The sequence below is a fragment of the Clupea harengus genome, chromosome 7 (genome assembly GCF_900700415.2).
Source record: "Clupea harengus chromosome 7, Ch_v2.0.2, whole genome shotgun sequence".
NCBI lineage: Eukaryota > Metazoa > Chordata > Actinopteri > Clupeiformes > Clupeidae > Clupea > Clupea harengus.
The window spans coordinates 11,943,680-11,959,144 of NC_045158.1; the positions used below are offsets into that span (position 1 = coordinate 11,943,680).

Sequence of the window (15,465 nt, forward strand, 5' to 3'; positions counted from 1 at the left end):
ACTTATAAGTACGTTTAGGATTTAATGCCTAACAGTTATTAAATTATTATTGTACTAATGTATTGTATTGTATTATTGACATTTAACCGTGTGGCGCATTAGCCTACTTTATTAGTCCAAACGAACAAACAAAATAATCAGAAACTTGTGAAATGAATAGTTTTTATTTTACAAGCAATGTAAAATTTGTTCTAGAGCTTTACACATACTCTTATGCATATGTTAAAGGTATGATATTAAGGCCAGAAACAAGTCCAAGTACTGTAAATTGAAGCAAGGTCTCCAAAATGTTGCACTTATGGACAAAATGTTACATGACCCTCTGCGTCAGTTGTAAAGCGTGTCCAGGTAGACGACGCATTCACTTCTTCTTGGCTGCAACCCTTTTGGTTTTCCCTCTGGATACTCTGCGTTTAGCCTTCCGGGGACTTTTCGGCTTTTTGGCTGCAGCTGGTTTCTTTGCCTTCTTTGGACTCTTTGACCTCCTCCTGCGCTTCTTTGGTGTACCTGTTGCTTTCGTTGCTGCCGCCCGTTTAGGCTTTTTGGCTTTTTTGGCATTGGGCTTCTTGGCTTTCTTTATAGGCTTTTTCTTGACCACTGGTTTCTTCCCGATCTTGAAAGACCCAGAGGCCCCAGTGCCTTTTATCTGAATGAGACTTCCATTGGTCACCAAGCGTCTCACTGCAAGCCTTATGCGCGCGTTGTTCTTCCCTATATCATAGCCGCTGGTTGCAAGACCCTTCTTCAGGGCGACGAGAGAAACACCACCGCGTTCTTTGGATGCAGCCACTACCTTGAGAATACGGTCGGACACAGTGGGTCCGGTTTTCCTGGCCTTTGAGGACCTTCTCTTTGCAGGTTTGGCTGGAGCAGCTGAGGGAGCCGGGGGCACTCCTGACATGGTTGCACAAGTGACAAGTTAAGTTCTCGAGAATGACAGAATGAATGGGTGGGAGCGTGTCTTCACCATAAATAAAGATATGATGAGAACCATGGAGACTCAAGTGTCAACAACCCGCGTCTTTTTTTTATAAAAAAATGTAAGCTGTGTTTTCTTATCCATTTAAAAGTTATGTAGTTGTGAGTAGAACGATTAAATATGACAAATAATGGCATCACCAGTATTAGCAAAGAATGCACCATGCGATCGATGTCTTAAAACAAATAAAAATAACTTTGTTTGATTATAAATTGCTAAAATACGACTGACACCTTGATTTGTTTTCGTACACTTGTAGTCGATTTCTTTATTTTTAGTTAATTTATACAATAGAAAATATAGAGAAAAAGCAACTATGTTTTCCCGTTATGTCTTTAAAATAAAGTTAATAGTTTCTGATAGGAAAAAAAGCTGTTTGAAATGAATAATGCAAATTACTTTATGTTTTTAAAACCCCTAAGAAGCACAATTTTTTATCATACTTTAACGTCCGAATTTAAAACATAAATAGGCCTGTTTTTTAAATGTAGGATGTAATGGACATTTTGATGAAAACATTCCTTAAACCTATTTAAAATATTCAATATTTTCGGTTTATTGGTTTTTAAACTTTTTTTCTCTATGTTAACTTGGTACGGAGCGGGAATCTCCATGGATCTTTGCCAAAATAGGCATCACATTTACCGCGCCTTAAAACGATTGGAATATTGAAATACAACTCTGATCCAAATTACATAAACAGTGTTCACATACTGTCCTGTTGATTGTTCATTGCAGAATAGCTCATTGCTGTCGAATTTCACGTATATAGTTGTGATATTTAGTTTAGTCTTCGGATTAGATTTTTTGTTTTGTGTTTTTCTCTTTAAAAACAACAATCTGCCTACCTACCGACTATTTGTTTTGCTGGAAGGATGGGAAATACGTAACTTAATGTACAGAGTTAAAATATCTCTCTCTAGGGTTGGCAAGACTCTCTTTTTGATGAGCAAATTGCCAGCACACACAACCTCTAGTGGCAAATGACATGACGCTCTTATCTTTTGCACCAGAGGTTTTCTTTAAACGTCCCAAAATGACCTATGTTCATCTTAGTTCAAGTGAATATTCGCTTTAACTAGGTGCTTACATGCACCACTGAGAAAAGATCATGAGGAATTTAGTTTGACTAAATATCACTTTTGACTGCATGTTTAGTTGGCTGTATGTCAAGAAGGGGCACATATAAGAAAACACATACAACTGCATGGTCAAAACAGAGAAGCAGCCTTAATTTGGTCCTGTTTTAAAACAAGACTTTCACAACTTATTGAACTTTTACATCCCAAAGACCCTTAAATGTGGCAGTTAAATGTTTGTGAATGGGCTTGAGTGTACTGGGGATGTGGTGATTGAAGGCTGATTGATGGAGCTCTACTGGTATGGGCTTTCTTGATCAATAGGAGCCAAGGGGGCATGAAAAAAAGGTCCTTACTGTTTATTATATTAATATTATTTACAGTATGCAACAGAAGTCAGTACATCCCTGTGCACCATCAATTAAATCCCCAATGATTCAAAATTGTATCACCTTACACTAATGTGCTCCCAATATCCATCAGGCTTCCTTTCATGTTCTTCAGCAAAGTTTAATCTCTCAGTTTTGTGCCGAAGAGCAAGCAAGGGTTTCTTTTGTTGGATGCTGTCCATAGAGGTAGATGTTATGCAAGGTCTTTTGCACTGCCTGAGCGATCACAGAAACTCAAACTTCTATTGAGAATCCCTGTCAAGTCTGAAGCACTTTCCCACCTGTTTTTCAGAGCTAGAAGTGCACCGTCTGTGGCGTCAATTTCCGGAGGACGGCCACCGCAGCTCTGATTAGTGGTACTATGGCTCATTCTGTACCGCCTGAATACTGCTGAACTGCTGAATACAACTGAGTTTTAGTTGTCACTAATCACTCAATAACTCAATTTTGTTTCAATGATCACAGGTCTTCCAACTTGAATGTCAGTGATTACAGGTGTATTCACTCTTGTTGCATTGAGGTTCTACTTTGAGCCCAGAATTTGCAATATAGTCTTCCTAAAGTATTTTTTTTTTCAATTGTTCTTAAGAGGAAACACTCTACTTGTTAACTTACAAATAATGCAATTATTGGAAGGTGACACAATTTTGAATAGAAATATATATATATATTGTCACTCAAAAAAGGTAGGAAAAATGAGGTGTAAGTAAACGATTAAAGGAAAAAGTAATAAGCATGAATACATTTGTGTGAAAATGTTTGTCACAATTATATCACTATGCCAAGCAAAAACATAGTATTTATATTTTCTTGTACATTTTTTACTTTGCTAAGTTGATATGAATTACAAGGTGCACTTAAGAGGTTACCCATCACTTTCACAGAGATGTTGAATAAGGTAACAGATTCTGTCTCTTAACCAAGGACTGTAAACAGCAGTAGCAACGAAGGCTAAATCAACTGGGGGGTTATTCCAAGAACGTGGTTTAGTGTCAAACCTGGCTAAGTTAAGTCAGAGTCAATGGTAAACCTCCTAATAGAAGGAAAATTGTTTTGCTAGGAGAAATAAGCCACAAGGCTCTTCTGTTAGGAAGTTTACCACTTACTCTGAGCTAACTTAGCCAGGTTTGTCACTAAACCACTTTCTTGGAATACCCCTCTGGAGATGTTAGGAACCTGCCTGGATGTGGTGGTTTGTCTGTCTTGACCCCATACACAGTAAGAAAAATGATCTGAATTATTAAAGATTCTCCCAGTTACTTTCATCTTGTGGTCAGACGGTTTCCCATCAGACATCACCAAGTTTAGGGTGGCAGAAAAGTCCTGTCATTTTCAACCAACAAGGTGGCCTTTCAGTGGGGTGGCTTGGTTAGATGAGATCCAAACTGAACTGTTTGGTAACACCAGAGGTGGGTTTGGATGGTCATAGATGGCCATAGGTGGGTTTGGATTTGGATAGCCAGACATGGGTTTGGATAGCCATGGATGGCTTTTTACAGTAGACAAATCAAAACCTCACTGCTTCTGCCAGAATGCTTACACTGGTTGGATCTTCCAACAGGACAATGATCCGGAAGACATGCATAACAAGGAGTTAGGATAATGCTATGTCCTTGCCCATACAATGACCCATACTAAATAATTATGGTTGCCTAGAATGTATCAATTACGATTCTGGTTACAATAAAACTTACAGTAGCGCAGATTGAAACTTGTACATCTGTCAGGGGTAAGTTTTAGTGATTTATAAATATAAAAAGGAGTTCACATGGAGTTAACAAGGTATGTGAATCACATATGATTTACATCATGCTGTGTGAGTTTTCACACCTTGAAGAAATCTTCTTTTCCTTCTCCCTTTGTCATCAGGAGATGCCAGAGTGCACTCCATTATAGAAGCACTAGGAACTGAGAGTTAGAACTATTTCGTAATGATGAAACTTGTTCATTTCCCCCCACACATTTGGTTAGCCAGTTTTACCTTCTGAATTGTGGATAACTCATGAAGTGTATATGGCCACTGGCTCAAATGCTGAGGAGGATGTTCATTCTTTACCTCTTCAGTGACTTCTTCAGTGAATCTTAACTATTTGTTTCTTCTTCTTCTTGAGTTCTTCTTTAACTACTGTATAACATGGATCTTTTCTGGATGGAACACATTTCCACGTGAGCTCTACATTGCAGCTAGTGAAAATGAATGTGCCATTAAGGAGGTACATTGTTTATTATGTAAGGGATAATGTATAGTCCGGCGGTCATTATCGAAAAATAAATCCCGACGCACAGCAGATACATTTAACATTAAATGATGTACATTGTTTATTATTGAAGTTTTAAAATGTTGTATATGTGACTTCAGATTAATCAAATGTGGGTGGTTCTAGAATGACATTAGTTGCTTACAAGTTTGAAATCAGTGTTACCATAAAAAACATCACAGAGGAATGTGTTATGCCTGTCCAGTGTGAAAATTTGATTTCAGACATTCAAACAAGACAAATTGGAATTGAACTAATTTTGGGTTACTGATACACTATTGCTATTGGAACTTAATTTCTATGTTGAATTGAAAACAGCTTGCACCTCCAAGACAGATGAAAATGTAGAGGTGGTCAGAATGTTGTGTCATTAGTGTAGCAGTGGATTTTCGATGGCAGGGGGCCTTGTTATAAAATAGGGGGATACAGTACGTAACTGAATCCCAAAAAGATATGTATGACAGGGGTGTTCTAATAGGCGCCAATCGCAACAGGTTGTCCGGTAAGAACAAAAAGGATGTAAGTCCCAAGAATTGTATTAGCACACACACTCTCAAGGCTTGACTAACAGATATTATCTACACTGATATTAACAGACTATATCACTAATAACACAAACAACAGAACACTCACTATCTTAACGACGCACGGCAAGAACGAACGCGAATGTCTTTGATCTGTGAATCGTCTGATGAACTTCTCGATGGTGATGCTCCTCTCCAGCTTTGCTTGACCAACAAACTGAACAGAGGTGGGTTGGAGTTATATAGGGGTGATGAGGGGAACCTTGAAACCGGGCTTGGGGTAACTAAAGACTGTCAGTGCATTCCCTGTTCATGCGCTCCCACGGAACTTTGGGAATACCCGATTGGGTGGCCTCTCTGTGTTCCCCAAGTCTCGTGAGTGGCCTGCGCAACAGGGGTGCACAGCTGGATGCCGCTGGTAGCGGCAGCCTTCTGAACACTTGTGATATGGCCAAGAAGGAGGGGGTAGATAATGGACAGCAGGGAGGCCAACAGTGACACCTGGGGGCTACCAGGGGGAACAGGGAGCCCGTTCAGCTCCTAAGATAAGGCCATATGGTATTCAAAATGTACACACACCCAAGCAGGAAAGTATGGTCATGTTTTCCTCAGCTAAAGCTACTGTTTGTGATTCTGGCAAAAGGTTGTTGATGACATTTGAGCTCAACAGCCAATCAAATGACACCCTTCCCTTCCGTGCTCCCAAAGCAACATATGGATTGGATCAGTCCGAGCCACTTGTTTCCTGTTTACAGAGCCAGGACGGTGTACTAACACCAGGAACTACACCGGCGTACACACAGAACGGAGAGCTAGAGACCTGTGAGGACTAATTAACTGAATTTGACAAAAAGTGTGAAATTGCGAACCCTGCAGAATTTAAGAGCCCGTGCACATTGTACATGTAACTGTAGGCCTATCATTCTTTGATGTTTTAACCCTTCAGCAGGTAGAAAGATGGTATGGGAAGATGACAAGGGGGTCTTGTTTTAACATCTGCTTCTGTCAAAGAGACCTGAGGATCCTGGTCTGTAAAACAATATGAAAACAACCCAGAACCTGTTGTTTAAGTTACTAATGTTATATTAATGTGCTTGAGGACAGCCTTGTTGTTATATTAATTTGCTTGAGGACCGCCTTGTTGGTTGAGTCAAGGCAAAGTCACAGTGGAATTATTTATAGCCTGGTTATTTTTCATCTGAAAATAATGTCAGGCAGGGAGGAAGTGAAAAAACACCTCTGTTTACTCGGCAGAGTACAGGGCCCTTGGTTGTGTACAGCGTGACACCTAGGCCTACCCTTCTATAAATGGGGAAGTCCCTTTTGAAAGACAATTTGAAAATATAATTATGTTGAAATGACTAGTCAGAGAATGACTTTGGTATATTCCACAGGCCATAATGGAATCTCATTGAAACAATTTTGATATATTTGTATTGAGAGCAACACTGGTTTGAACCTGAATCCCATATAGTGTTACAATCTGTACCACAGATGGTCATCTATTTCTAAAAAAAAAACCTTTCAAATCTCATAGAAGTTCCGCAATATGGAACATTTCCCACAGTGACTGACCTACATGTGTTGTGGGATCCATTCCACAGAACATGAAGGGGGGCAGCCCAACACTGTATGGATGATGCTGAAGTTTTGTCTAAAACTAGCGAGCTACCTCCCTAAAAAGCATGCAAAACCTTGTAAACACTATCAACCGCTCAGCTGGCACAGATAAAAGCTTGCTAACTTGCATCTTCTGGCGATATTGTTGGCAATGTCGTGCTGTGAAGGCTTTTCTTGCGATTTCACGAGGTGCTCGATCCAAACCACATAACTACATAGTGCATAGCCTGGACGGATAGTGGGAACAACATGTGTGTTTATCGGTCGTCCATATATATCATTTGAAGATGATACCAAAAGTAGTTGTTCATAAAAACATACCTCAAAAAGTGGCAAATTGCTGCATTTGTCCATTGTCCACTTAACGTGATGTAGCAAAGTAACTTAGTCAGACAACTAAAAACAATAAGGCAGGCCTACTTATAATATTACTGAAAAGCTCACTATTTCACAAACTTGATTGATCTCCCTTGTACGTCGCTTTGGATAAAAGCCTCTGCTTAATGACTAAATGTAAATGTAAATGTAAATGCTATAGGCTATACTGAATAGTGTTTTTAAGCAGACTTTTAACATTACAGGCCAATTGTGAGACTATGTATCTTCGTTTTCAGTTTACCCCACTTATTTTAGTGAGTTGCTGGTAAAGTCTTTCGGGTATTTATATGAGGTGCTTGTAAGCGTTTGAGTATTGTGAATTACGCAACCGCGCCTGAGCATGTGACTATGACATTTCCAGTTAGTTCACGCGGAACTTGGTACAAATAGTGAGCTGCATGCGAAACGGTTCAGTAGAGAGAGGACTCGTCGTTCTTTACTGTAAACTTATATCGTACGTATACCTGATCAAAGATGGACTGTGGGATCATCACATCTAAAACTGTCTTGCTGCTCCTCAGCCTTATGTTTTGGGTAAGCCCATGTTTACAAATATAATCTGAATGTATAGTAGACAGGCGAATTCGCTCACTGAAATGTTGAAACGCACGGACTATGGAGTAGTCGGCAACTAAAGACTCAGTGGAAGCTTGTGTTGACAATTTCATAGTTTAGCCTACTTACAAAAAATTTACTCTCTCTCGGTCAGTGGAGGGTAGCCTAGCTTGAACCACCGTCGTCGTTGAAAATCCTTATTAGGAAGACACTAAAAATATGTGATTTGCTTTGCCCAGTATTCGGTTCCGCCTGTTCCTCAGGGTTTTAAAATAGTGATTTTGAGTTAAAACCATGATGAAGGTGATTTTTTGTTATATTCCATTCATAGTGACTAGCTTAACGTTTGCCTACATTATGTCTTATTGCGTTTTAAATTTCAGGTCTTACGGTAACCGTTTTGTCTATTGGCAGTGATGTTTTGCAGATTTCTGGTTGTAGCTTACTTCTGGTTTATATCTGATAACCTACGTTCACCTAGTCGCGTTCCACACTACTTTGCTTACTTCCGCTTCATAATGTATTTAATTCATTTTATGTATATATTTAAATTTTTGCCGCTACCATGGTTTACAATTATCCCTGGTTTCAGCTAATCTGAGCATTTATAACCTCCTAAGAAAACATGTTTACAATTCATTCGAGAAAATCTCTCCGTCTTCCTCACTCTCTCCCCCTCTCTTCTCATGACCGATTCTTTGTCTTCTCATTTATTTTAATTAAAATGACCACAGTTTACTTCAGTGTGTCAGGAATCAGGGCACACTCAAAGACTGAATTATGAATAAGGCCTTTTACATATTTTGTTCACTGGACTTGTTCAAATTACTCTTTAAATAGCATTAGAACCTCCTTAGGCTAGAAAATGAACATTTTCATCTACTGTGAAACACAAAAATATGCAAACGGCATAATTGGTAACTAATACAGTGGGTTATTGATACTTTCATACCATTCCTAGGCTGCTGTATGTTTACATCATTGGTTTGCAAGGTTTTTTGATGGTCCCTCCCAGTACTAATCATGTCAAATCCCAATCAGTGAGCGTACGAAGTGGACATTTTTAATACAATACATAATGAGACAGATTTAGAAGACGTTATGAGACTGTTGGACTTCCTGAAACATCTAAACCGTAATTACTCTATTCATCTTTTGTGAAGAGAAAGAGATGTTTTCACCACATTTGCTTATTACCTCTGCTCGCTGACGTTTTCTTAAACATCAGAGCCGCAGGAACCAAGTTCCAAGAAGGATTAAGGGGGATAGTGTCCTGGGTCCCATGACGGCAGTCTGATTGTGAGAACAGTCAGTCATGTGCTGTGGAGGGTGAGAGGGTAACTCATGTGATTTAACGACCCTCAAATCTTAAAAAAGGCCCTCTTTTTTGTAACACCTCCCATACTGTTTTGTCAGTGTGTCATGAGAGCATATTTCCTAGCAACCCATGAGTCACATTCCTGGCTTTTTACGCAAGATGTCCACGTGATCAGGGTGAGGGGTGATCATTAATGGATCTTGGAGTAAGGCAGTGGGAGAAACCTTTATTAGTGCTGATTCGGGTGCCACAATAAAGCAACTTCATGCAGTACACTTTGCCAGTAGTTTGAAGAAAAAAATTGCGGACCCAAGAACACCTCAAGAAGCACACTGAAAAATCATGCGTTGTAAAACTGAAAGTATACAGATTCTTAAGGTAGCACAAGACATCAAATGTTTCCTAATATGTACTGCTAACCCCTCTCCCCTATTTGATAAGGAAAAATCTTTGTTGGATTCATGTTCCACCAATGAGATGAGCTGCCTGCTTTTAATGTTTGTGTCAAAGTGCATTTTACTCAACAGAGGAGGATTCACATTTTGAAGATGTCCATGTTTTCTGGGTTTTTCCTTCCTTAGCTATACATGCAGTTTGACCTTTGGTTTAGAATAACAGGATGAACATATGACAATTAAAGGAAACACTTTCAGTTTTTTATTTCTGTAGAAAATGACTGTAGAAACAGACACTTATAATTACATTATGAGCCTGTCAGTGGCAAAAACTGTTCTGATTTAGAACGTTTTTTTCTCTGGTAAAAGTTTGGACCAAGAAAGATGGGACTATCTTTAAGTTTAAGTTTCCTTTTAAGTGCAAAACAGAAGCAGAACATTACCCCCCCTGCCAAACCTCGTATTACTAGTTCCTTGTTTAGATAGGAAGATGAAACTAATGGGTCCTCAAAAGAAGATGTAAAATGGAAGCATACAATATGTTTGTGGTTTGGGGTGTGTCCTCAGTCAGTATATACTTGTGAATCAACACGTCTTGCTCTGTTTATTTAGCTTCTATTTCAGTGACTTATCGTAGATCCTGTCTAGCTGCCCATCATAGCTAAAAGTTGAAGAACCTGTGTTTTCTCCTTCCAGGCTGCAGGAGCTGCATTGGCCTATGTGGGAGCATATGTCATTAAGAGCTACAATAGCTTTCAGAGCTTTCTGGAGGACAAGACCACCCTGATCCCTGCGACCATCATCATCGTTGTGGCTGCTGTGATGTTTATCATCGGGATTGTGGGATGTTGTTCCACCTTAAGGGAGTCCAAGATTGGTTTAGGCTTTGTAAGTAGGGATATATCTTGGTTTGTTTTACTTTCATGTGTGTCATTGTCATGTCAGGTGCACACTTAAATGAGTGCCTTGTCCTTGAACAGTCAATCTGAAATCAGGGCAGTTGGAAATAATTGTAACAACTGAAAACATAACTCCATCAAATCATATTTTAATTAGTTGATTTAATATTCATATTTAACTATTAATATGCTAATGGTATGTGTTGTGTATAGCTATTTACTATTGTTTCTTTAAAAAAATTCTAAAATAATAATTCATTTTATCTCACCCCAGTTCATGATAATCATACTGCTCATCTTCGTGGCGGAAGTAGCAGCTTTAGTTTGCAGCTTCATCTACATGAAAAGGGTAAGCAGAGCCTTTCACACCTCAGGCCAGACACCACATGAAAGCAGAAGTTCATTCTGTCCTATTCATTCTGGCTTTGTGACTGTCCTTTTTTTGTGTGGGGGGCTATTTCACAGCTAAATGGCGAACTAGAGAAATCGATGACCACAGTGTTCGCCAAATATGACGGAAATAATCCAGAAACTCATACGGTGGATTTACTGCAGTCTCAGGTGAGTCTCTCTTGTTTGGACCTGGGGACCTGTATTATGATGTGTCAGTACTTCTATATGTTGATGCTGCTGCTGCTTCGTTACATTAGGGCACATATGGTAGAAGTTGATACATGCAGTGCATGGTTTTCTTCACTTCAAATACTGTGCATTCCTATCTCTGTTTCTCTCTCTTTCTCTCCTCTCACTGTGTCTGAAACATGTCATAATTCCCTCTCCAGCTCCAGTGCTGTGGTGTCCAAAACTACACTGACTGGTCCGGCACCCCCTGGTTCAGCTCTCACAACAACACAGTGCCCCTGTCCTGCTGCAAGACCAACAACACTGAGTGTACTGGACGCCCAGACCAGCCAAGTCTCCTCAACACTGAGGTAGAAATGGCTCCAAGCTTCAAGACTGTTTGGTCATGTTTATTACACCTTGTCAAATATGTTTAGCAGCTTTTCAGCAGCACAAGAAAACAATAATAAAAACAATAAATAATGTCAGATATATGCTCAGAGATTAACAATAAACACAAGACAAGAGACCTAAGACAGTACAGTAGTGGGGAGGGACAGAGTTGGAGGTAGCAGCATATGGGGCGCTGTTTGCAGTACTGCAGTATGTGCACTATGAGTATGTAGGTGCTCTATGAGTAAATAGGTGCAGTTTGAGTAATATAGTCCAGTATGAGTAAGTACGTCCATGAAGTGCTTAGTGCTTGATAAATGTTTGTATGTTTGTGGTGTAATGACACTTGTTGAACCGTTATTGATCATATCCTGCTGGCCTGGTCATGGTTGATGTATGTCTGTACAGGGATGTGAACCCAAGCTGGATAAACTCATTCAGGATGTGATGAGTTATGCCATGCTGGTCATCTTGGGTTTCGCCATCATCAAGGTACTTTTTCTTTTACTTTTCCTTTGTAACATTTGAAATGTATATTTGTTTGTTGTAGAATATTTGTTTTGTCAGTCAAGTTCCGTTTGGTTAACACGGTGCTTTGTCTGCATTCCAGTTTTTCGGGATAGTCAGCGTTTGTGTGATCACATGCCGAAGCCGCAGAAATGATTACCAGCGGTTTAATGCGTGACCTCAGCGTAGAAGCATCTGAGGATCTCAACCACTGAGGATGGGGAAAACTCTCCTAACCTACACACACACACATATATATATGCACCTGTTGCTTACATCACAATAAGGTATTGTTCATTTGTCACGGTTTCTATGTTTTTTTTTTTGACGCACTGGGATTTTAATGTCATAATTATTTTTAACATATCACAGGTTTTGAAATGTTATTCAATAGGAGGGAAATGAATACATAAGCTGACAAATTATGCATTATAGGATATCAAGGCATGCATATGTACAGTACAGCTGTAAGACATAGCATCTGTAGCATCATTAAGGTTCTTAAGGCTTGCCAGGAATGTGAGTAGTTACCTACACACAGCTTTCCTCCATATCATTTTTATGTTACAATTCTGACAGTTGCATTCCAAAAATGCCCTGCTAAAGAAGACCTATACTGTTGACTGAGCCTGGACTTATTTACCTTATTTATCTACCTGGCTCAGAGATGGAAGGTGTTAAGTTTCATGCCATTTAGTATCCATGAACTTTAGATTAGTGTTTTGAGTTGTAGTTCCCAGTTGAACAATAGAATGAGGACTGATGTTGGTCATCCTGCATGCAAGCGTATTTGGCCCATGACTTGGTTTGTAATTTTATCAGGTTGGTTTTTCTCTTAAATTGCCATTCAGTTGGAATTATCTGCAGCTGATTCAATTCATTTACTTTAATAAGATTTACTTTTGGTAAGGAAACGTGTCTGACATCAGGAAATATGTTTTGGATAGTGTGGAGTGTGGACATAGTAATCTGGTTAAAACTGTTTGTAATGCCTGCTATGTATATTTCATGTATGTTCAATATCTACCATTACAGACACAGATATAGTTTGGTAGGCATATCGCACTGCAACTCCTGGTAGCCAGCAGCCAGTTCTCAGAAAATGTGTGCTGCAAGTTCAGATAACCCTTGCAGTCAACGACTTCTGCATATCTTTTATTTTTGATACAATTTGGGATGCTTTCCAAAAGATTGTCAAATATGGTGTTTCCCAAACACAACATCCTCATGTTTTGTGCAAAAAAGGTAATGTAAATCATATACAAAAGTGTATTTCCATATTTAAGAACTCAACAGACAGGATAGATAGTAATTAGAAATGCATGGATTATGTTAAATTGTCTTGCAATTTTGTAATGTACTTTAATGTTAGATTTTAATGCTGTCAATCTAAATTTATTTTCTAAATAAAATCAACATATTTTATGACCCTATAATATACTTCATGTTGCACCTCACATCTTTTAATGTAAATGTTCTTACCATTATTTATTTGATTGTATGTGATGTATTGACTGCTGTAGAAAACCATTCAGAAGACTCCAAACTCAGCAGGTTTGGAAGTGTATAAGCTCTATTCACAAGGGGGCAGCACAAACATGTTTTGTATTTGAAGAACGGAAAGAGACTTCTTGTCCTTTACAATTGAACATTTTGTTGTAGATAAGTGAATTTGGTTTTATATAGTGTTATCTTCCCACAACACAAGTATTATGTAAGGACTTGCTGCAGGCACCATTACAAGCAGCAGCAGATGCTAAAGAATGCATTCTCTTTAATGGCCTACTTACAATACAATAATAAAGAAATGAATACTGATGGCCACATTGAATAAGAAATTATAATATCTTGGCATGTCTTCTCATGAAGGACCTCTTAGAACGATTAATTCTCAGTCACAAAGGATTTCTGCTTGATATGGCAGCCATTTGATGCCAGGCTGAGCAGAAGTTCTTTATTCCCATACTGAAGAGGTTTCCATACTTGACACTTCCTCCTCTATTCCTATACCCATATGCAATGAGTGTGCCCTACATAATGTACAGCTTTGTTGTTCTGGAGCAACGAGGCACTCAGAACCTACAGAAGTGCACGCACAGAGGTACATATAGCACCTAATTTGTTAAAGCTGAAAAAGGCTCTACTTTACCTCAGCAATGTGAAGGTAATTGAATCATGGAAAAATAGTATGAAATGTCTACTATACTATGATTATTAAACTGATAAAAATGATAGATGATTGCATTTCACATAGCAGCCTCTTATGAGAGAGTCTTGGTAGAACTTGTAACATTACTATAAGGCTAACTGTAGAGCTGCATGATAAGCCCCACGTGAGGTACAACAGTTCTTTGAGCTAAGTCTTTTTTTCTAAATGCCATAATACTTGAAACCTTGAATATGCAGTAGTATGCCTTCATGGGGTTGCCAACTGAAGATCTGTGTACATGTACAAAGGCACACAACACACTTCCCACTCATATGACATTTATGGACAAATTTCAGGTAGCTGGCACTAGAAAGATAAAATGTGATTCATCTCAAAAAGCCACCAAACCTAAAATGGCCTTGACCGGAAATTATGATAATGCCTACTTTCAATACAGAGGTAGTACAGTTATAGGCAATGGACAACAAGTAGGGATATACAGCTGCAGGTAACACTACATTGACGTCAAATTATAATGGCAGACAAAACATCTGAAGACTCGTTGCTGGGAAATCAAAAGATTTATTTTGTGTGGTGTTGATGTGTGTGCAGAGGGAGGGCTTTATCAGTCCCATGACAAAAAGGTTTGCACACCACTTAGTCAGTTCTCCTCAAACTAAAGGTCAGCAGAGTGTCAACAATCATGCTTTAGTGGCCAACTACAGTTACCGTGTGGTTAATGATAGGGAAAAGATCTGCTGCTAATTTAGCATGAGGAGAGCGCTGCCCAAACACTAGTAAAGACAATCTGCTGGCCATGCAGATATTAGGCCATCACTGATATTAGGAGTGTATTTGTGAGGAATTGACCAGAGAACTTAGTTCATGCATAGTGACATGGTAACATGTTACAGAAGTGCAATAGCAAAAGGAACCCAAAACCTCTAAAGCCCCCATCCTCAAAATCACTTTCATCTTCTACTCTACAGGCCAATGGCAACAGACTGTTTTTCAACCTATTTAAAAATAACTGACTCACTGAATAGACTTTTCATGGTACATGAACATTGGCTCTACCAATGTTTTCTGCACTGGAGATAACCTTAGTCCCCAATTTGCTGCTGACCAATTTGCTGATTTCTTTGCAATTTGTATTTTAAAATACCCTAAAATATATGGTTCATACATTATTTTACTTAAATCCCTTTTCAATAAGTAATATATCCTTCTCCATAGACGTTTTGCCACAACAACAGTCATTCTCTATCTGTTTGTCTATCTATCTATTCATTCATTCATCATCGCTCTCTGCCCTCATGGATCAAGATTCTCTGTTATTTTTTTCCTCCAGTGAGGTCATTCAGATTGCTGAGTCAGGTTGGTCCAGTGCAGACACTTTAGACAAGCTCCTTATTTATTTATTTCCACCCCCATCCCCCTCCATGCAGAAACCTGACCCCT

The 15,465-nt window shown here is 39.0% G+C and overlaps 2 protein-coding genes across 2 annotated transcripts; one reads left to right on the forward strand and one right to left on the reverse strand.

The window, feature by feature from the left end:
* Positions 1–145: 145 nt before the first annotated feature.
* Positions 146–937, reverse strand: LOC105901164 (histone H1-like). The gene has a single exon (XM_012828562.3). It carries the CDS (start codon positions 899–901, stop codon positions 362–364), a length of 540 nt encoding a protein of 179 aa, XP_012684016.1. The 5' UTR covers positions 902–937; the 3' UTR covers positions 146–361.
* A 6,643-nt stretch (positions 938–7,580) lies between these two features.
* On the forward strand, positions 7,581–13,295 carry tspan36 (tetraspanin 36). The gene is made up of 7 exons (XM_012828529.3): positions 7,581–7,761; positions 10,192–10,383; positions 10,669–10,743; positions 10,860–10,955; positions 11,177–11,326; positions 11,757–11,840; positions 11,959–13,295. Exons 1-7 carry the CDS (start codon positions 7,702–7,704, stop codon positions 12,031–12,033), a joined length of 732 nt encoding a protein of 243 aa, XP_012683983.1. The 5' UTR covers positions 7,581–7,701; the 3' UTR covers positions 12,034–13,295.
* Positions 13,296–15,465: the final 2,170 nt, after the last annotated feature.

Bases quoted from the DNA above. Each gene is read 5' to 3' on its own strand.
- LOC105901164 (XM_012828562.3), bottom strand. From the start codon at position 901: ATGTCAGGAGTGCCCCCGGCTCCCTCAGCTGCTCCAGCCAAACCTGCA.
- tspan36 (XM_012828529.3), top strand. From the start codon at position 7,702: ATGGACTGTGGGATCATCACATCTAAAACTGTCTTGCTGCTCCTCAGC. The intron at 10,956-11,176 runs GTGAGTCTCTCT...TTCCCTCTCCAG, and splicing joins TGGATTTACTGCAGTCTCAG to CTCCAGTGCTGTGGTGTCCA. The intron at 11,327-11,756 runs GTAGAAATGGCT...ATGTCTGTACAG, and splicing joins CAAGTCTCCTCAACACTGAG to GGATGTGAACCCAAGCTGGA.